Raw genomic sequence first — 22910 nt, forward strand, 5'->3', positions numbered from 1 at the left:
TACTATGGCCAGCCAAATGTTGTCAGGGTGTGGTCACCCTATTTTATAGAAATGAGAATATACATTGATGTATTTAGCGCGCATTTAATAATTTGTGCACAGCCATGACAAAATTAAAAAACAATATTAGTACGCAACGGGACTGGTTGGATTGGTGTCGCCTATGCGCCAGTGAAAATGCAAACATCAATGTACGCCAAAAAGATGTTTATATGAGAATTATAAGCAAATGTTTTGATATCGAAGTGAGTAATTTAATGACAAAGATTAAATATATATGTATATATAATCACTTAACACTTACTGTTGGCAGATAGGTCTCGAGGAGCCCGAGCTGGGTGCCAAGTTGTGTAGCAATTGCTACGGCCTGATCGGCGAGCTTGTTAACTTTGTAGAAAACGTAAACAAAGTGCAGCCCATCTTCGAACTGTTACGCCACACAGAGCCAAATGAACAAGTCGATGTCTTTGCCCTGAGACAAGAATATGGTCTACCAGTTGGATACCCAGAGATTACCTACAAATTGGAACCAAAAGAGGCTGAGAGTAGTCGAGAGAACAGCTTGGACCGCGAGAGGCAGTTATATTTTGATGACATTGACAGCAATAAGCAACTGGATCAAACTTTAACCTCAATGCCTACTCAAGTTAAAAGAAAACGTGGACGTCCCAGGGGCTCTAAGAATCGAACAGTATCATCACGCGGGTTGTTCCAAGCGGAATCTGAAAATATAAAATTAGAAACGACCGATGATTTACACGAGGATCTGCCAAGCGTAGATCATATGTGGCTTGATGATTGTAAGTTGGAAGAGGAGAGAAAAACATCAAATGGTGCAATAAAAAGAAAGCGTGGACGTCCCAAGCTATCTCTTAAGTTGGAGTCACTTGATAAGTGGGAAGAACCAGATGCCTTCAATCTATCACCTCTAAATTCAACAGCAGAGTCACAGAAGCGCAAACTAAAGCCACTTAATGATAGTAAAGAAGAGCTGTACTATTCAGATCAAAGTATTATCAAAATAAAACGCGGACGTCCCCCAAAGAAAGATAACGTAAATGGCTTGATTAAAGTGAAAGATGAAAGCGTTTCGAGATGCAAAAATGTAGCGCTGGCTAGACTTTTGCTCACATCTCCAGGGCCCGATGATGAAGTTGATGCTGCACCACCAAATATAAACCAGTTTATGAAGTGTGCAGCTACGTGCAACATTTGTCACAAGGAACTGTCATCGGAGAATGGACTTAGGTATCATATAGAGCGCGTACATATGAAGAAGAAACCCTTTGTCTGCGATGTCTGTGGTAAGCGTGTACGAACGGTTTCAGAGCTCAAAGAGCATATGCTCGTCCACACAGACGATCGGCCATTTGTTTGTCCCATCTGTGGCGCAGCATTTAAAAATAGGAAGCGACTGAATGTAAGTGAATGATTTCAGAAAATTGTATATCGATTTATTTACATAAGTATTCTTCGTCCGCAGATCCATAATCAAACACACGGTGAGCCCAGTTATGAGTGTGAGATATGTGGCAAGAAATTGCAAACTCGTGCCATTTGGAATAAACACAAAAATGTTCACACGAACGAGCGACGATTTAAGTGCAGTATTTGTGGTACTGCGACTAAGAATTCAACAGCTTTAAAGATTCACCTATTAAGTCACACAGGATTGCGACCATATAGTTGCAAGTATTGCAACAAAGACTTTGCCAGTGGCGCAAATTGCAGGGATCATAAAATTAGAAAGCATCCACTTGAATATGAACAAGATGCTGACAAATCCTGTCGTATACAAAGTGTGCCCACCTTGGATGAGCTACGTGCCTTGTAAGAAATTAATTAACTAGTTGAGATTCCTTCCTTAATTTAACTTTATTATTTAATTACAGAGCAGCGGGAATGGAGAAAGGCGAACGGTTGCGTAAACCGAAAACTCTGATAACTGAATAATGCACAGGCCGTTGTAAATATATTTTAAGCATTTACATTTTGAATTTAATACAAAAAATACCAAATCAATAGAATAAATCGGTATTGGTTATATGGTCACTCTAATTTGGTGTTTACTTATTTCTTGTAACCAAAACATGTCCAACGTACAAGTAAATTGTCAATAAACATTTAAGTCAATCCAGCTAGTTTTCTAGTTGCAATGGCCGATGGCCACTGGCTCAATTGGTGTCGTCTCTGTGCCAAAGACGACGTAAGGGGCAACGTCAAGATTTACACAAGCACCAATGAGACCACATGGAACAGTGTCCTGGTGATGGCAGTCAGAAAGTATTTTGATGTGCACGTAAGTAGCATTGCTAAATGATATGCTTTATGTTAAGTAATTATTTCCAAATCAGATGCAACTCGAGGATGAGCTGGGGAGTGTGCTCTGCAAAGAGTGTTATACTCTAATTAGCGAGTTGATTGACTTTGCCGAGCATGTTACTAAGGTTCAGGCCATTTTTGAGGTATTGCGTCGATCCGATCCCAATAAGCAGCTCGACATGGAAGCTCTGCGCCAGCAGTATGGACTACGGGAAGGTGACTGGACGCACATCATCAAACCGGTGTCGGAATTCGAGAACAATCCAACAAAACATATTACTATTGAGGAAAAACCAGTTGCAGCAGAGCTGCCAAAGCAGGAATTCATAGACTTAGGCGCCGGCACGGCGGATGAAACGCCAAAGTCGTTACCAAAAGATGAAATGATTGTCAATAGTTTACCGATCGAAGAAATTTTAGTAGCTGATTGGAATGACGACGTGGATGGTAAAGACAACCCCATTAAGCCTCGCGCAAGACGAAGAATTGTAAAAGTGTCCAAAAAAGAACTTCCTGCTAAAACCGTAAGAAGGAAAAAAGTCAATTTTAAGGAGAAGGTGGAAATGTCAAACTGTACTGAAGACTTCAGGTCTCTACCGGAGAACGTCAATGATAAGCGTACCTACAGCCCCGAAGCAGACTTGGAATTACGTCCAGTATCTGGAACCGGCCAAAAAGATGCAGAACAGCCCCTCGAAGATTTACCCAACAAAGATATTGATGACATTCCCTCCAAGCGTAGAGATATGAAGTGCAGTTGGTGTGGCAAAGTGTATCACAATCCAGCCTCATATCAGAAGCACCTAAGTCTTTCCTGTCGTAAGATCCAGCAGCGCACAAAACGGGATAAGAACACATACTGTGAGCTCTGCAACAAGACACTATCGTCGGCTGCCGCACTGAAGCTACACCGAGAGGGCATGCACGAAAATGCAAAGCCCTATGTGTGCGACCATTGTGGGAAGCAACTGAAAACCATAACGGCCCTAATCGAGCACAAGCTGGTGCATACGGAGGATCGTCCTTTTATCTGTTCGATATGCAAGGCGGGCTTTAAGAACAGAGCGCGACTGAAAATTCACTACCAAATCCATGAGGAACCCAATTACGTGTGCAACATTTGTGGGAAGAAGCTTCAGACACGCCGCACCTGGAACATGCACAAATTGGTTCATAGCGAGGAGCGTAAATTCAAATGTGATGTTTGCGGTGCTCTCTTCAAGCGCTCTAAGACCCTCAAAAAGCACTTGCTAAGTCATACCGGATTGCGACCCTATCTGTGCAACTATTGTGGCCAAACATTCGCTTGCAATGCCAATTGTCGCGCTCACAAGCTAAAGAAACATCCTCAGGAGCTTAAGAAAGAAGAAGGCGATGGTATACCGTCACGCCTAAGTGTGCCTTCACTACAGGAGCTGCGGATCATGTAAGTCCATAGGAGCCACAAGAAGAATAAATAATAAATCAATTAATTTTGCAGGTCACAAAAAATACCCAAAGTGGAAGTCGCCTAACTAATGCTCGTATTCGTCTAAAACTTTAATAAAAAAATTATTTAATCGCATATTAATTTAAGAACTATTAAGCGTAGAATCAAAAAAAAACTCGCATACATATCTACTATGAGTATAGACACTGACTGGTCAGTGGTATAACAAATTTGGTGACTTTAAAAATTAATCTATGGAAGTCACTATAGGTATTGTTAAAATTTATCATGATATTTATTCAAACTACCATTTTCTGAATGCAATAAAATATAAAACATTTCAAAAATGTGGATGATAAGATTAATTAAAGTAAATATGTATTATTAAAAATTTATTTTGCATTTCGATAACAAAAACGGACGGCGATAACTATTTTGACAGTGGGTGTAACTATATCGATATTTTAATACCAGCGTAAACTATCGAATATTAAGGGAAGCACAACAAAGTGAATTGTTTATTAATATTGTTTTGCTTTTTATTTTAACTTGAATAATGACGGGTAGCAGTGCTGTTAGAGATGCCGCTAAAGTGTCACTGACCAGCACAGATGCAACTGGCTGGCATCGCTGGTGTCGTCTCTGCGCCAAAGAGCATCCGGACAACGTAAATGTGTATTTCCGCAACGATGATCAGACATGGACAAGTGTGCTGGCCGTGGCTATTGGTAAATATTTTTGGGTCAATGTAAGTTTTTGCTATTTCATGCACAATCCAAGCATCGCTGATAGTTTTCAATTCATCAGATCAAAATGGAGGATGAACTGAGCAACGCATTATGTAAAGAATGCTGCACGCTGGTAGAGGATCTAATCGAATTCTCCGATCGAGTGAATCGCGTCCAAACGCTTTTTAGCAAACTGCAGCAAGCCGGTTCACAGAATACCTTAGACTATAATGAACTGCGAAAGGAATGTGGCCTGCAAGCAGACGACTGGAAACATATCGTTTCGAAGGAGTCTGCCATTAAAAAGACTGAAGCTGACGCAGTTGAATACATCGTCGATGAAATGGTCGAGTCAATTGACGAAGCTGCAGAAATAATGGATGAAATTGAAGAATCGGAAGAATTCGTTGAGCATGATAATGACAATAACGCATTCGACACGTACGCCGAGGAGAGCCCGGAGAAAGAGTACGTAGAAACAGAATTAATCAGAGAGGAAACGTACGTTGAGCAAGAGGACTCAAGTGATGAGAGACAAACAGTGCTGAAACCGAAACCTCATATAAACTATACTGACACAGATGCAAGAGCATCGAAAAATGGAGATGTACAAAAACGTGCAGAGACAGTCGCTGACACCATCGAGGACCCCGAAGATGCAGATAGTGAGCACAATCAATTTAAATGCACCACATGTAGCAAAGGGTATAAGAATCAATTGGCCTTTAAGCGACACATGGCCGTAATTCATGGTCTGGTGCCCACAGATAAAGACAATCTAGAATGTAAACGCTGTCACACCTACTTTGCGACAGAAGCTCAACTAACTGCCCATTACCGTACGCATTTGCATGCCAAGGACAAGACGGAAAACACGTGTCCCTACTGTCCAAAGTTCTTCACAACAGCCGGAGCTCTCAAACGTCACGTAACGTGCATCCATGAGAATATCAAGCCATATATTTGTGACTGCTGCGGCAAAGGCATGAAGACTCTAACTGCACTTAACGAGCACAAGCTGGTGCATACGGATGAGTGTCCTTTTGAATGTCCGATTTGCTTTAGGCGGTTCAAAAACAAGGCCCGTCTGAAGGTGAGCTTCTATTGAGTTTTCATATGCTACGTCTACTGACCCAATTTGCTTTTAGATACATTCCGATACGCATACGAATAACAACTACGAGTGTAATATCTGCGGCCTAAAGCTAAATACCCGTCGCACACTCAATATGCACCAGCTGGTTCACACGGATGCCAAACAGTACAAATGTGATGTATGTGGTGCTGCATTTAAGCGTGGCAAAACGTTGAAAGCGCATTTGATACTCCATACGGGCATTAGGCCGTATAAGTGCAACTTTTGTGGTAAGGACTTTTCGAATGGCTCCAATTGTCGCATGCACAAGCGCAAAACGCATCCCAAAGAGCTGGCTGAGGAAGAAGCACGAGGTGTAATGCGCTCTACCCTGCTGCCCATGATTACGGAGCTGACCGAAGCGTAAGTTGACCTAATTTAAAATTACCTTCAATATATGCAATTTGTGCTTACATAATTCCCAGATCCAAACGCGTTAAAAAACCGGCGAAACCAGGCACAGCAGTTATGCGTATAAGGGTCACGGAGGAGACAACAGATCCAACAAATGAGAACATGTCCGACGAAGAATTGGCAGCGGAGGCCGATAACGAGGTGCTATATGAGATTGTGGAGGAGTGTCCCTAAGTTGGTTACTGTATTTAAATAAAGAATCCAATTACTTTAATTTGTTTGGTATATTCACATATACAGTAGACTTTATTCACAAATATAGCTTAAATTCTAGAATATGGAAATTAGAAAATTTTCCGGGTGGTTGTATAGATCCTAAATGCTGCTAGGATGGTATAAAATTAGCCAACGCTAGCCCAAACAGCTTAGACAAAATTGCCAACACACAAATCACAAGAAATATAACGAACGAATTTCGAAACAATAAATAACAAAGATTTTTGTAGATGTAATAACAAATAAAAAAAATATTGAATGCGTCACAATTAGATCTATTATTATAATTAACAAACAATAGTTTGGATTGCGACAATTCAGTTGAGTAAATGTAAAAGTGGCAAAACTTTGGAATGTTTAGATCAGCGCAGAAGAGGAATACTTAAGAGCTGTGCTTGAACGTCATATTGAGAACAAAAAATACACCATCATAAGAGCAAACTTTTCACCTACCTGGACCCGATTCTAATACAACGTTTCAGCATTTCCTTAGTAAAGATCACATATGGGGATAAAATACAATTAGAACTATACATAAAAAATTAATATAGATAATACAACTAAGGCTTACAGTTAGATAAATTGAGCATATTGTACACATATACATTTACAAATTCTTCTAAACACATGTAGAACATTGAGCTGTGCCTGACTTAATGACTTAAATAAGTCTAAGATAGCTCAGGACAGCTAACAGCACAGCGCTGAATATGGCCAAAGATGGACGCTTTGCGTCCGCGTCGCATGCAAGATTATCCCGTGGATACTTGTTCAGTGGATCGGGCTCCTCGCCTGGTCGGCATTGTTTACCTTCGGCGGCGAACTGGGCGCCGCACATCTCATGGCAAGGTGGACACATTATGGCCCCTTTATGTAGCCAACCATTCGCAGCGATGCGTATGGAGAGCTTTTGCCCAGGAAACGAGCATTTGTAGCTATAGTTGCCAACTAGAATGTGCAGCCGGCCATCGAAGCATTTGTATTTGTAGCAACCGCTGCCCCAATGCTGCCACTCACGAGTCTGGTGGCAAGAGCGCTCCTCCCACATGGCTTCGCTGTGATCGAAGCATTTGGAACCATGCCCGTAGCTCTCCAGAGCAAAATTCTTTTCGGGCTCTGCAAGAGAAAATTAGTTTTTCAGTCTGAGCTGCTCTTATACAAAGTCAAACGGATATCTTACTGGGATTATTCTCGACGAAGCGACAGTGAGAGCCGCGCACAATGACATTCTTGCTGCGCCAGGTGAACTCTTGTATGTAGGGGCAGTGATCGGCTAGGGAAACAGAGCCGCCATAGAAGCCCTCCTCACCGGACTTGATGTTGCTGAGACTGTCGAAATTCTGATAGGCCTTGGGCAGCTCGTATTCATGCTTGATGAGATTGCATAAAGCCACAGAATTTCGATCGTCTGTACATTCCGTTTGCAGTGGATCCTGTTTGACTTTCGAGCAGAACGGATGTATGGAACGGCCCCTGTCATGGTTCATTTGTATCCACTCCTTGCAGCTGCGCATGGCAAACATGCAGCCCAAGCCCTTGCCCCAGGTCAACGGAGAGGCCATAGAATAGTTGGCACGATACCAGCCCGAGTCCTCCATCAAGGCCAGTGTAATGCGCGAGAATACTGGCGACTGGGTGTGTGTGCCCGTCATAGCCTCGTTCTCGAGGATGCGCTTCTCCCAATGGGTCAGGGCAGTACCTTCGCCGCCCTGATCCTCTAGCTCGGCGCCCTCCAGCTTATTGCAATTGAAGTGGGCTCGAACCTCGGCAACCACACGTGGCGTGACCAACATATCCACCACCTTCTTTACATGGCCTCCGCGCACAGCCCAATTGTGACGCTCCACTTTGCGAATGGTCTCGTTGCTCCACTGATGGATCTGCAATCTGTGAAGGGAGCATACATTAATGATGGCATCTATATTTCTCTTCCCCAACTCACTTTTCATTCAAATAGGGCTTGCCCGTGTCCGCTTTGCGCGGCGTCCGCGGCTTTCCGTTATCGTCCCTGAAGAAAGCGTATAGACTAACCGAAAAGCCGAGCGCATGTAGAATCTCATGTTTTACTGTCGATATCAAGGTCTGCAGCTCCTGCGGCTTGGTGCTGATGCTCTCCGGACACAGGTTGGCATGCCCCGCTATGGGACGATCCAGCAGCGCCTCCTGCTGACAATGAGCCGCATATGCCACCGTCAGACCCTTAAAGCAGCGCTGCGTCTGCCGTGCCGAGACATAGAACACAAAGTCTGCGTTCTCGATGCCTTCTCCAGGCTTTGTATTGTTGTCTATGCGGCAATTCTGACCCGTGCTGTTGCACACGCGACACACCTGTTAACAGGGAGAGACAGAGAGATGGAGACAGGATATTCTTAAACAGAGTTCTGTATTGTAGTAGGCTTAAAGAATGAGTGAGCATTCCGTCTGTTTAACTGATTGACTTTATCAGTTGATTCAATGAGTAGCTTTTTAATTGACTGTCAGCATTGCCTCTTGTTGGACCAACAATTTTAATTGATTAACAGACCTTTCAACTGGCTAACAGAATAGCTGATTGATTGAGTGACTGATTGACCGACCTACCGACCTCATCACTGACTGACTGAAGGAATTGCCGACTGATTGATTGGCAAATTAGTCAATCGACCCTGACGCTGTCTAACTCTTTTAAATGGGTTTACGAAAATTGGTAAATAACTGAGATAATTGTGATTTAGCTATGGGAACAGAGTTAAATACTTGTCTTAGTCATCTAATTTAATGGTTTTTTGTGCTAGTCCGCTTTACTCACATCCAGATGCTCGTTGGGCACCACCACCTCGCCGCACATAGTCGTCGCCTTGCAATGGTCAATGCAGTGGGTGTGTCCATTCTTCACATACACCTGGGTGCTATCGCATTTGCTAAAGGTAATCGAATATATACGAATATGTATTAGTATGAAATTTGCGTTAAGCTTTCGTTGGCCCAAGGGCCATTACACACCGATTAAGCCGGATGACGCCCTTCGTCTCGCGCACCATCAACGCCTGTTCCCAGAATTGCACTGCCTCGGGCAGCACGGTGTCCTGCAAAGGTAATTTGAGCATTATTAAAAAATATTTTACCTTTACCTTAAAAGGGAAAATGTAAACTTACATTAATTAAATTGAATTTCTCTTCTTCTAATCTGCAAGGTAAAGAAAAAAGAAAACAAAATGAAGATATATTTCAAGAGTTCAAGATAAATAAAAAAAAAACTTTATTTAAGTAGATAGACTGACTTTCTTTAATATATATTTCAGAGGCTTTTTAAACAAGTCTTTATGAGATTATGTCTGTGCCAGCAACTGAATGGCACAATGCATATGCTCTGCTTTGCATAGGGTATGCGATTAGTGTTGTCGCGTTTATCATTCCTGGAATTGACCTTGTGCTTTGGCATTGTTAATGATCGGCGGCAATCGTCGACTTTGTTAGCTCGAAGTTTTTAATCGCAGCCAAGTTATGGCATGTCGCAATCGAGCTCTACCTCAATCCAAGCAGAGGCAGCGATAATTTCAACCAATTTTTGGCTGCAGGTGTTGCCCAATTGAAAGACAACTGGCTAACGTTTCGGCAACGCTTCGACTTGACATTCGGCCAAGTCGAATAGTAAACTTTGGCCCATTAAAGCGCAATTAAAGTCAATTTGTTTGCCACACTCTTACTTGACAAACCGTTAAATGGGGTATATGTCTTGGTGTTGCCCATGGGCTGTGGCTTTGTTCAGTAAGTCTCTCTCTCTCTTCATATCTGTCATACCACTTTTGAGTTTTCCCATTGTAATAATTTACACAGATACGGATACATGTGTAGATAGAAATACAGGTATAGGGAAAGGTATAGTAATGGATAGATACGGAATTTTATACGTTGACGTTGATACAATCGATATTTGCTTTATCATAGTTTAATAATCAAGATGACTCTTAAGCTGTTTGTTAATGGAAATATTAATACAATACAGTGAAGTCTGACTAAAGTTAAAAGCTTACAAAATCCCACGCTAAAGTAAGCTTAAGAGTATTTCCAAATTTATATATTATATGTAATTATCTTCAGATAAAGCTAAATAAATATATGAATCTAAAATATTTGTAGAATACTGCAGAGTGTGGCGAGGTCGGTTATGCCCGACCCTTGTCTTGCTGCAATTGTTTCCCGTTGTTGCTTTGGCTGCAAATGTCTCTCTCACCTGTACACTGAATCATCGTAGACAAGCAGAATGCGCAGCGGTTGATCGGCCACAAGGCTGCGCCGTCGTACGCTGTGCGCCGCCTGGTTTCCGTTGCCGTTCCAGTTCCCCTCGGAATGCTCGCCGGCGACGTCATCGACAGCTTCGGTATCATCGTGTATGCGCACGCCGTGGATGACCTGCAAAGGGAAGGCAGGGTGGGGCGGATGAGAAATTCGGCTCTGCTTTAAAATGTCTGCTAAACGAAAGCGAAAATGTGGCCAGCAATTAGATGACGACATGGACACAAAAGGCCACACACAAAGGCAGCTGTAATTGGCTACCTTTTTCTCTTATTATTTATTTTTTTATTTTTTGGGGGGATAAATTGCAGTGAAATTAATTTTTAAATTACCCGCCAAAATGTCGAACAGATTGAGACATCAAAATGTCAATGATTTGTGGCTTTTTGGCCAATTGGGTTTGCTAATTCGCATTTGTTACTTTATTGTCGTTATTTCTTCTCTGTTTTTTTGCATTATAGTCAGCTTTTGTTTCGGCTATTGTGCAATGTGTGCCAATTATTGTGCATAAATTAGACCCTGTTGAATATTCAAAATACCATGTCCAACCATTTAGACTGCTTATCTATTATAGTTTATGGTTGGTTGACCGGCCAATAGCACGCGCAACGCCTATGCTTACAAATTTGACTAGCACATCTTTCAGATGCGGCTGAGTGCTCTAGATTAAGAGTGTGCGACTAACAGATACGCTAACCCTAACCGCCCAAAGTACAGACAGAACATAGAGTTTTTATTTGCATTTGTATCTATAGTCGTATCTGTATCTTTATTTGTATATACATATATAATACTCAATAGTATTTGCATCAGCTACACATAGATACAAATGCAAATAGAAACACAGCTGCATATACAACGTTCCTCTTGAGAATTGTTTCCAGGCTAGAAATTGTTTATCATCTCTCGGTCAAAGATAACAAGTCGATATTTACTCTACAGGGTATAGCAAATGAATTACATGTCCAGCCTGTCCAAGACCTCGCCAACGAAGATCGAAAGTTAGTTCACTTTCAACCACAAGCAAAAACAAAAGTGAATAGAGGTAAATCCAGCTTGCACATGATATAGACCCATTACCTGTTTTCTCGTATATATAATGAAGTGCACGCTGCGAGCAAAATGCAATCTGAAATCTGAATAATCATTAACGACGTTAACAAGACTATATTCATTCCAATTCTCCAATTACTTTAATGCTACAATTTGTAGCTGATGAATTGGTCGTGAGAATCGATTCGAACCGGTGTGAATTCTTAATGCCGTTAAATGGCAAAAACCCAGACACCTGCGCAATCTGCATTGCCATTAAGAAAAGCTGTTTTGGGGAACAACCGACTAAGAATGCATGCTCAACGAGCGATGAGTGTGAGCCGCAGTTGAAAACCATTTGTTTCTCTTTTATACCTCTTAAGAAAAGTTATAAGATATAGTTCCATAGATATTGACAAGTGTTTAGATTGGTTAGCATGTGCATATAGAAATATCCATACAAAGTTTTATCTGAATGGCTTCAGAATGAGCCCAAATGTATAATGTCCTCTGTAAGTGTACGAACATAATTTGAGCTTATGTAAACATACTTAAGTGTGTATATACATATATCCATTTACTTGGACGATCTCGACAACAATAACAGCAATTTATCTATATTTGTCTATTCAGCAACAAAGGAACGATCACCAAGAAGAAGAAGAAGAAAGAGAATGAGACTACAAATAGCGACGCAGTGTAGTGGGGGGCTAAGTATGATCATTGCAGTCGGGCATATACGTTTGCATGTTACACTGTAACGATACTATTGTTCAAATAGAGGCATACAATAGCAACTATATCTTAAAAACTCTGCAATAGAAGTAGCTAACCCAATTCGAAATATATAAAATAATAGAAGTCATTGGCTTGTCCTTGGCATTTCTATTAGAAAAGATAATCAAATATACTCTTTTCGCTATGGAAGCGAGTATGCGCAAATGCTGTATGTATGAAAACCATTAAGATAACAAAAGAACAAACATTGCAATAAGCGTCAACAGCTAAAATCGTGACGGCCCTCAACAATTGAACAGCCGCTTGCATGATCTTCAATCAAAGAGGCTGCTCGAGCCCCGCCCGCCTTACCGCCCTCCCGCCTTCGCCTTCCAGAGGTGCAGAGGTGTTTCATTTTGTGGTTTGCGCATTGCGAATTGTGTTGCATCGCAATGCGTTTAACTGCTTTCGATCTTGCAAATTGCGGCATTCACCAGGTGAAAGATGAGCCGCAGCACCTGACGCACAATGCGCTTGGTAGATGATGGCAGGCGCTGCCACAACGACCCAGCTGTGCAACATGTGGCAAGTTTATAGCGCCAGTGTCGATGCCATGCCGTAAGCCAGCAACCGTATTTCAATCAGCGCACAGTGGTGCGAGACTAGTTTTGAATAGTACAGAATAAAATAAATAAAATAGGTATTAAATTTGGTGTGATTCGTCAATTTGCGAGAGGCTCATCTTACTCAACTTTTTCTATATAGGCGGGATGTTATTTTAAATTTCTTAATATGGAGTGCGAAATTACAGACGGGAAAATTCTATCTACGCAAGAATGCCGCATTCGAGCCTATAATCACTCTCAAAATTACTTAAATATTATACTAAATCTAAAGCAAAATAAAACAAAAGTAAGCACATTATTTTTTTGAAAAAATACTATGGAAATATATATAATGAGGTATAAGTTTGCTTCCAGGTCAAAATGTCATTCAAGTTTCTTAAGCGCGAACGGGGAGGTTGGCATCCGTTCCTGTATGCAATGACTGTCGATGTGTGTAAATTCTTTGACGGCTCCTTTAGAAATCCCTTAACTTCGCTTATTTACAATTATATGAGGAACCTCAACCACAGCCGTCCCTTTCTGGTATTTCCAGTTCCTATTTTTGGTTTTGACTTATCTAATTCCAGTCAATTTCTTTAAGAAAATACTGATATCAAATTAATACGGTTCAATCTGAATGAATTGGACATTCTTAGCCGATTCCCACTCGACGATTGGGTTTATGGTCTGCACACATCCTGGTACATCAAAAATACTTTGGCCTGTCGTATGAATTCCTCAACTCCGTATGAATTCCTCCTCAACAATTAGGGTTTTTTTTTTTCAGAAATCCTACATATTATTTCTTATATAATTATATGTATATTTCGTTTTCTGGTAAAAATAAAATATATGAGGTTTGGAAAATATCTACTCTAAGCTAAATAAGTACATATATGTATGTATGTAAGAAATCATTTATTGATTAAAAAATAATGTGGGTTTTATATGTCAGATTATTTTAACTGATGCATTTAATGACTAATGACTTTTTAATATATCTATAATTTGTGAACTAATGCTAATCCCTAGACCAATTGACTACAGGAATGGAAACAGACGTAATATTTCGTTTGGTTCGTCAAAATGGGTAGTGCATTTATCGTAGTATTTCTCATACAAATGAGTTTGGTAAGTTGTCAGAATCTTATCTATAGTATCCTTATAGAAATACTTTTACTATAATTTATAAAGGTTGGGTGTTTTTTTAAATTCCTGAATGTGGAGTACGACGTCATGGATCCACAAGTTCTAGCTATAGAGGAATGCCGTATAAGAGCCTTTAATCGGTCTGAAAATTTCATAAATATTATAATCAATTTGAAGCAAACTGTCACACAAGTAAGTAAATTCATTTCGAATATCAATGTGTGTAAATTCTTTAACGGCTCCTTTAAAAATCGTTTGAGTCTACGATTATATAGTAGCGTACACGAATGCCAATCATGGCAAATTTATTTAAATCAACTCTGCATCTTTTAAATGCAGACTATTTTGTTTAGTCAAATACTTATATCAAATTACTTTGACTCAATCTAAATGAGCTGGACATACTTGGTCGATTTCCACTCGAAGACGGTGTATATGGTATTCAATCATCTTGGTACAACATTAACAAATAGATCTTTCATTTGAATGGGTCGGCGTCTTTATCAAAGTCTTACAAAAAGCATTAAAATATAGTTAACTATACAAATTATATATACCATTCCTCATAACTATTTAAACATAATTTAAAATGTTTTTGGCAGAAGCCAAATACCGAAGACCTTGGCTAATTTTGTATTTTGTTCTGCAGACGGCAAAAAGTTTATACATCTTGATGAAAAAAACTAGCTTGGTCGAATTATCTACAAACAAATGTTTCTTATGTGTCTATATAAGTAAATGCAAATGGGTATAATGTTTTTGTGAAAGTCTATGTATGTGTATGCTGATATAAAATTTTGCATGGAATATCAGGTTTTTGCAGGGTACAGGGTATCTCCTAATCGAGTAGTCCCGACTTTAACATTATTACTGGTTTCAACTGATGAATTTAATGACTTTTTAATATACATAACATTTGTGAACTAATGCTGATCCCTAGACCAATCGAATACGGAAATAGAAACAGAAGTAATATTTCGTTCGGTTCGTCAACATGGGAAGTGCATTTATCGTAGTATTTCTCATACAAATTAGTTTGGTAAGCGGACAGAACCTCATCTATAGTATCCTTATAGAATTATTGTTTATACTGCATATAAAGGTGGCATGCTTTTTTAAATTTCTGAATGTGGAGTGCGACAACAAGGATCCACAAGTTCTAGCTATAGAAGAATGCCGTATAAGAGCCTTTAATCGTTCTGAAAATTATTTAAATATTATAGTCAATTTGAGGCGAACTCTAAAAGTAAGAAAATTAATTTCAAATACCAATTCCATTCATATAAATATATCATTTTTGTTTCCAGCTTAAGGTTTCATTTCGATTTATTAAGCGCGAACGTGGAGGTTGGCATCCGTTCCTATATGCAATGACCGTGGATATATGTAAATTCTTTGACGGCTCCTTTAAAAATCCTTTGCCAACAATAATCTACAATTATTTAGTAGGGTACACAAATCTTAATCATAGCTGTCCCTATATGGTATTTCGAATGATAATTAAAATCAGCTCTGCTTCCTTTAAATTCAGTCTTTTTTTTAGGCAAACACTTATATTAAATTACTTCGACTCAATTTAAATGAGCTGGACATACTTAGTCGATTTCCACTCGAAGACGGTGTATATGGTATTCAATCATCGTGGTACAGCAATAACAAATTGTTTCTTTATGTGAATGCCTCGGCAACTTTAGCAAAGTCTTACAAAAAGCATTAACAATATAGTTAAGTATAACAATTATATATACTTTTTCTATTTTATATATTTAAACACAATTTAAAATGTTTTTTACTGAATGCAGATTGCGAAGACCTTGGCTAATGCTGTTTATTGTACTGCAGACTGCAAATAGTATATACATACATCTCGATAAGAATAACTAGTTTGGTCAAACAATCTACAAAAAAAGTGTTATTTCTGTGGCTATATAAATAAATTTTTGTATTATTTTAATCTATATCTTGCCCCACTGTTTCACAAATTTTTCGAATGTTGCAACAATAGGAACTGTGATAGGCTTTGCCATTCAGCGAACAACAGCTGCGAAAACAGCTTTATTGAAGACTTTTCGAAATAATTGACAAGCACTAAGTATGCTTATGAATACATATGTATATATATGTGCATATATTGTCATTTATTAATACGCAAACAAAAATTGCAGTTGTAACTGAAAGTTCATTAAACAAGTTATTAAACCTGTGTGACAAAAATAAATATGACTTCAAATGTTCAATACTTAGGACTGTACTTGGCTTTAAATTCGTATGCACAATTAAAATATTCACACACACCCACGCATCCACATATTCACACACATGCCAACGGAATATTTCTTTTTCGATTGGATTGCGTTTAATTTATCATCCAACGTAAATTTATTTGATTTGTATTAAATTAAATTCAATTTGTTTCTTAACAAAGAAACTCCTGAGATGAGGGGGTACTGCGATTGCCGCGATCCCGCTGCGATTTGCTGTTTATAGCATCTTATTTCTTATGACGTCCATGAAATACCTTGCCCATCTTCAGATTTATTCGTTTGATAATTAATTACTAAAATCCTGTTTAGTTGAAGTTAATGACCTCTATAAATTAGTCACAGACTTTATAATATATGTATTAATACATATGTAGTCTTTGAGTCCTGCGTTACATTGCTAACGATTTGACATTCTGGGTCGGGTGAATATTGAATAATTTCACTAACAAATTCAGAACCTGTTCCGATTTCACATTGTATGAACTGGGCTCATTACGATGATCATCGGTCGTTTTATATTTTGGTAAATTGTAATTAGCTAATTAGTACCCCCAAGCCATAATATCAATACAAATATTACAGTGTTTTATTACTCGAATACTTTATGAGATTGAGATCTACAAATTTTATGTAGCTGCTCCTAAAGCATAAAGCGCTAATGACTATATAATTTGTTTGTCTGTACTCCGCTCCATTCGTAGTCTTCATCTGTGGCTTTTACACACACTATTAAGCCGATCTATTTTACCATTTACGTATGTGTACCATAAATATATTAGAAGATAAAAAAATGGATAAAAAGAAGATTAATGATTATGGAATGGGTACAGGAGCAGCCGCCACACTTTCTAACCACAGCAAATATGCTTATTCAATCTGAGATAAGACGTAATGCTCAAGTAGTTCACAAATTGCGAATGCCTAACGAAATTTATTTTTGCGTGTCACAGTCGAGCGTGTCCAGGTTTTCAATGAGGCTCACGTCTAAGGCGATAGAAATGTGGCCAGGGGTGTGCAAACCGAGAAGGAGGGGGCAAAAAAAAAAGAGAAATGTACCGTTTGCTGCGCCTGGCTGACTCCCGTCTTTGCATTTTTAGTCAAACGAACAAACAAAAACGCCCATAAACCGTAAACACGATCTGTTGCACGCATGTGCCGGGCCGAGCAGTGGGCGCCGGGCACTTAACAGTTGCGCATGCTAATTTGAGCAGGTGAATCGATCAACAGCAGAGACGAGCGGGCGCTATGTTAAGTAATTATTTACGTGCGTCGTGTAGTCAATCTGTCAATCGTTCACTGAGCCAGGCCAACCATGACGACATTTCACTCTCCCTCTCTGCCTCGCACACTCTTCCTCTTGCTCTTTTCTTTTTTTACTTCTACACGTCTTTACTTTTTTGTCAACACTTTGGCGCTCTTCCGCAGTGCCGGCCAGATCAATCGAAGCTTTCAAGCTTGACTGACTTCGAGTGAGCGAGACAGTGTGATAACAGTGCATGTGCTTTCACTTTCGTTCAATCTTCGCTGTAGCCCTGGCCACTTTAATAGTTTCTTTTACAAGCAACACACATGCAAGTAAACGTGTGTGTGTCAGTGTGTATGTGTCTGTCTGCACATGCATTATTGATCAGCGACTACTTTGCATGCTGTGCTACTTTATGGTTTATTTGCTTCTCTCGCGCTCAATTTGTTTGTTACCTCACAATATGACCGCAGCGGACATGTTACTTAATTAAGGTGATGAATACAACACAAAGGCACATTAATAAACTAACCACATCAATACGCACACACACAAACTTTATGCAGTTGCCATGCGACGTACATTAACACACACGCACTTTTCTGTCAGAGGCAATGATTAGAATGAATTATTTCCAATTTGAGTGGCTAACAGGCGTAAATTGAATAAAATCGGATGGCCGTTTATTATTGCATTTGTAGGCCCATATGTCAGTATACATACATATATAGTGCTAGCACTTAGTATCCATATCCCTTATTTGCGTGGAACGGCACGTAGCATTGCTGGAGCGCAAAAGCCGTGACAATAATTGAGAACAAACTCAAATCCAATTTGAAGTTCACTGGAAATGCGTCCAAATTCGCTTTGCAATATTCCATTGTATCACATTATTATGCGGCGTAGTCCGAATGCAGGCTGAGCCGAAAGATGATGGCCAGCGGGAGTGAAAAGTGAATAGACAAAACAAACACAGCGAGAGAGGGGAGAGCGCGCGAGAGAGAGGAGTGTGGCTGTTCAAGGTTGCCACCTACTTAAAGTATTTCACTCTGGACTCTGGACTAAGCCACACACTTTGCATCATTCACAGTTGTCGTTTTGGTCAACTTGTTGCGTTTTATCTGCGCTATGTAAATAAATAAAGCGCCAATTCATAATATTAACCTGGCGTGTGTTTCAAAATTAGCCTCCAGCTATATAGCATAATCAACTAACTAGCTGGCTACTCTATGGCTTTCGACAAACTTGTTTCTCTGTCAGTTCGCAGACACACAAACACGCACACTCACTCACTCATACACACACACACACAGTTATATACAGCATCAGCTGGAGATAAGTTGTGCGATTTTATCATTCGCACTTGTTTATTTGCCCGTTTGTTTACACAACGCCTTCAATGAGCATAGGTATATATGTATGTACATATGTATATCATTTCATGTATTTGGCGTGTATATAAAAAGAAGGAACAATTTTTTACCTAATAACGAATATTAAATGCCTTAAGCTAAAATTATGTCTATTAAGGAACTCTTCTAGAGCTAGAACATTTAAAAAAGTAAATATACATATGCACATGCATATACATATGTATATTTGTACATAGTCTATTAATATAACATGTGTAGAGTATTCAAATGTTTTGCTTAGAATAAAAAGAACAGTTCTGCAGCTGCAATCGAGATTACAATTCTTTCTCCCACTTTCCAGTCCAGCACAACAAACTGCAATTTACAAGGACACACACAACACGCACACACATACACCCACGTTCAACATTCATGAATCCCATGGCGCGTTCGTGTGTGTGTGTGTGTGCATATGTATGCAAATCTGTAACCTGCTGCCAATTATGAAGGTAAACAAAAACAGAAATCTGTGCACAAATTTCGAGGCCAAAGATGTTAGCTCCAATACCCTTCTCAGTTTTGCTACTGGCCAGACTGGAGACAACCTTTCAAGAGGTCTTCAGGTAATTTTGCTTGGCATTGAGTGCACAATAGAAGTTTAGTTACATACACGGAATATATACAGCTGTGTTCATGGAAATATTATTGCGACTGAGCATTGAATGTTGAAAAGCAAAATATATAAACTTTGCGTAGAGCGACACTAATAAACATGAAAACAAATGTACATACATATATCGAGAGAGACATATAATAGCATATATAATCATTAGCAAATTAAAGGAATGCATAACCAATAGATTAAATCTCATACATTATAATAATGAAAATTCTGTTCAATTCAATTCCAAATTTCTTATCTTAGCTTAGAAACTATGATATGCCTCACATACCTAAGCATCTTTTATTTTTCTTTATCTCTATTCTCTATCTTTTTGCTTTATCTCAATGGCTATCAACAGCAACAGCATTGAGTAACCAGAGAGATGATTCAATTTGTTGCCTTTCCCTGTTTCAATTCATTTAAGTCTAATTAAAACAGAGCTCTGTGTTTGATTGGACGGATGGACGGGAGTACGGGTGTACGAGTGTCTGGCACTTAGTCGCCAACAGTGCCCGCATTTATGTTCACATTTACATACTCGTATAAATCCGAGCAATCACCGCATAACTCAGGATCTGGGCGGGCGGCAATCGCGGCGGGTCATTCGACGGGAATGCCTGCATATAACACAGTTCAAATTACAAATAATTAAATTAATTAGTTATGCGGAAAAACTGAAACAGAAATTGACCCTAAATAGTGGGTGGCTGGGCTACACCCTGTAGGGGAATAGTAACTAATGAAACTCTATGCCACAATTTATTTTGCTCCCCTGATTCCAATATATTGCTTAGAATGAATCAAGATTATGTATTTCAAAAAGTTTTCAAATGGACTAACGCTACTTTTACTTATAAGAAGTAAGTATCTCTATCTATTCTAGATATTTCAATAAATTTTAAACATTCAAAAGTATTGACTCAATTGTAGGCTCTTAAAGTCTTAGTTTTTCAACTTCTCGTTGAAATTTGGTCAAATGCCCATTAATTTTATTTATCTATATTAACATGTTTAGAACACGTTTAAATAGTCTAAAGACAATTTAAGATATTTTTTACGATTAGTCACGTAAATGTTGTTTAGGCGTATATTTAAGCTCATAATAACCATATATAACACTTATTGATTTTGTCATTTTAGTTGAAACAAAAAAATATACAGGGTATTAAAAGGTTAATTGCCCTGTAATTCGACTCGCTTTCTACAGACTCTCATTTAAATGCAATACACATAAAATATAAATATATATATTTATATACATACATATATCATTCGATACAATTCTCAGTATCTGAACCGGTCACAGCCAGCATCAGCGCTAGCTTTACAATAATTATGTAAATTATTCGTTTTACCGCAATTGTCGGTGACCTTTTCCGTTTTTTCCTTTTTATGCGAGTGCGCCAATTAAAATGGATGTCGGTTGCATTTAGAACGTCGCGTCGTTGCAAGCATGCGTTGCACTTGGCCATCGAGTCGACGCAACAGGTGTCGGACATTAAACCGGGCGACAGCCGGTTTGAGCCACGCGCTCGACTCGAGCTGTGGGCGATTCGGTAACTGGCATACCGTTAGAGGCCGTTGCATGAGACTGCACTGAATCATATGAGTCAGATGCGATTACCAAATGAGCTTAGTCAATCCATCCATCAGTCACCAGTTTCACGCGAAACTGATGTATGAGAACTGAACTGAACTGAAGCTCTTTTCAAAATTGCAAATCTACGTGTGTGTATATTAATCAGATTTCAACAGCATTCGTTAGAGTGGCAACGCGTTCAAAAGTTTATTATTCTTGCAGCTCTTCGAAACCAGTTCAAACTCAGTTCAGAGCTAGATTCAAGCACATCTAAAACTATTGCAAATTTATCTTCATCCAATGTTAATATCCATGTCAATCAGTGGCTCATGCAGCTAAATCAGCTTGCAGGTTGGAATACCCAAGATTGGCAATGGTTTTATCAAAATAACAAGAATAAATTTGAATACGAGTAGAGCACAAACAAAATAGCTTTTTAATACGCATAAATGCTCTAATTAGTTGCGGTGGGAGCCAATTATAAGTTTTCCCCGAATTCGATAACGAGTTAACATCTAATGACGAGCTTAGGCCACACACACGCCTCTCACATACACGCCCCCACACAGGCACACGGGCGGAAATGAACAATGGCAAATTGCAAATCAACGGATAAAGGATTTCGAGGTGAATCAATGATGGACTGGGAGTATAGTATAGATGGTCTAGGAGTCTGCTACTCACCTCGTGGGCTTTGGGATGTTGGTGCTGGCAGTTGTGCGCATTAACTGTCAACCAGCAGCAGCAGCAGCAGCAGAGGTACACAAGAATGGCCAATTGAAGCTGGTCCGGACGTTGCATGGCTTTTCTCAATGTGTGGGTGGGCGGGTATTATTGGTTGAGTTGAAGCGTTGTTGTGGGAACTAATAGTCGAGCTAGCTCCGTACTAATTATAGAACTAATGCAGGAACCTCTCACTCAATGCGAGGTGTGCATGGTGAAGATTGTTATTGTTCTTGTTGTTGGCGTGAAACAGCTTCAGTTGAAAATCTGCGCACACACACAACGAACATGCATATAGTTGTGTGTGTGTTTGCACATGCACAAACACTTAAGCATTTGTTTGCAGCGTTTCTCGATTGTTGTTGCATGCTTTATTAGCCGATATTTGCTCATACGCTTTATGCTTCTTTCTTTGTATATGTATATTTTGCTTATTTTTTGTTGTCAATTAACTCGCGCAACGAAACCGGCTGGGCAGCCCATGCTCCTGTCCCTGCCTCGCCCGCGCATACACACACACGTAATATATACACACACACAGGCACAAACACTTGCGCTTGGTTACACAGCAAATTGGAATTGGGGCTTTGGTTTTGGATTTGGGTGGGTGCGTCCGCGTCCGCGAATTTGGTCTACAAGCAGCCGCAACGCCAACAAGCCGCCGCTACAGTGCCACAATTTTTGCCTGCAGTCGTTGTTACAACAACATCATTTAAATGTCAAATTCTCATGAACTGCATTGAGAGGCGTTTTATTTAACACTGAATGGTCAATACATTATTTATCAAATAACAGTCTGACACATAAGATTACATTTATTTATACATTTTCATTCAATATAACAAATAAACACAAACACAATAAACACGGTCTATATAGTCAACAATAGGAAAGACGCGGTAATAGCGTCCTACTTGGTTGACGTTCGCTTCCGAATTGAATGAATGAACAAATGATTGTTGTTTCTTGAACTAAAATCGATACTCCGATATTTTTGGTTTAATTGGTGCGACCTATCGTAGTGTGTGATTGCAATACAAAATATATCGAGTATTAACATCGA

General features: G+C 39.5%; 5 protein-coding genes across 9 annotated transcripts; 4 read left to right on the forward strand and 1 right to left on the reverse strand.

Annotated features, from left to right (window-relative positions):
* The first annotated feature begins 3 nt into the window (after positions 1–3).
* On the forward strand, positions 4–2058 carry LOC115561970 (zinc finger protein weckle). The gene is made up of 4 exons (XM_030382644.2): positions 4–245; positions 314–1420; positions 1484–1830; positions 1893–2058. The coding sequence occupies exons 1-4, from the start codon at positions 105–107 to the stop codon at positions 1951–1953; spliced, it is 1656 nt and encodes a 551-aa protein (XP_030238504.1). The 5' UTR covers positions 4–104; the 3' UTR covers positions 1954–2058.
* LOC108653562 (zinc finger protein weckle) lies at positions 2053–4099 on the forward strand. The gene is made up of 3 exons (XM_018104173.3): positions 2053–2299; positions 2355–3748; positions 3803–4099. Exons 1-3 carry the CDS (start codon positions 2156–2158, stop codon positions 3834–3836), a joined length of 1572 nt encoding a protein of 523 aa, XP_017959662.1. The 5' UTR covers positions 2053–2155; the 3' UTR covers positions 3837–4099.
* A 102-nt stretch (positions 4100–4201) lies between these two features.
* Positions 4202–6242, forward strand: LOC108649062 (zinc finger protein weckle). Its single transcript, XM_018098061.3, has 4 exons — positions 4202–4499; positions 4559–5572; positions 5628–5977; positions 6040–6242. The coding sequence occupies exons 1-4, from the start codon at positions 4308–4310 to the stop codon at positions 6200–6202; spliced, it is 1719 nt and encodes a 572-aa protein (XP_017953550.2). The 5' UTR covers positions 4202–4307; the 3' UTR covers positions 6203–6242.
* On the reverse strand, positions 6238–22806 carry Invadolysin (leishmanolysin-like peptidase, invadolysin). 5 transcript variants are annotated; one of them, XM_089265289.1, is made up of 9 exons: positions 22705–22806; positions 21809–22114; positions 10458–10636; positions 9380–9410; positions 9227–9309; positions 9033–9144; positions 8187–8572; positions 7425–8131; positions 6238–7360 (listed from the first exon to the last, which is right to left on the reverse strand). In XM_089265289.1, the coding sequence occupies exons 2-9, from the start codon at positions 21923–21925 to the stop codon at positions 6906–6908; spliced, it is 2070 nt and encodes a 689-aa protein (XP_089121415.1). In that variant the 5' UTR covers positions 21926–22114; positions 22705–22806; the 3' UTR covers positions 6238–6905. The 5 variants fall into 5 exon arrangements, with proteins under 5 accessions (XP_089121415.1, XP_089121414.1, XP_030238459.1 ...); XM_089265288.1 differs by having other exon boundaries at positions 22399–22804; XM_030382599.2 differs by having other exon boundaries at positions 21809–22804.
* Positions 14897–15757, forward strand: LOC149092122 (uncharacterized). The gene is made up of 4 exons (XM_089265541.1): positions 14897–15061; positions 15125–15268; positions 15330–15506; positions 15566–15757. Exons 1-4 carry the CDS (start codon positions 15017–15019, stop codon positions 15737–15739), a joined length of 540 nt encoding a protein of 179 aa, XP_089121667.1. The 5' UTR covers positions 14897–15016; the 3' UTR covers positions 15740–15757.
* Positions 22807–22910: the final 104 nt, after the last annotated feature.

Source organism: Drosophila navojoa, chromosome 2 (assembly GCF_054131105.1).
Source record: "Drosophila navojoa isolate 15081-1374.11 chromosome 2, UAZ_NAV_1.0, whole genome shotgun sequence".
NCBI classification, from domain to species: Eukaryota; Metazoa; Arthropoda; class Insecta; order Diptera; family Drosophilidae; genus Drosophila; species Drosophila navojoa.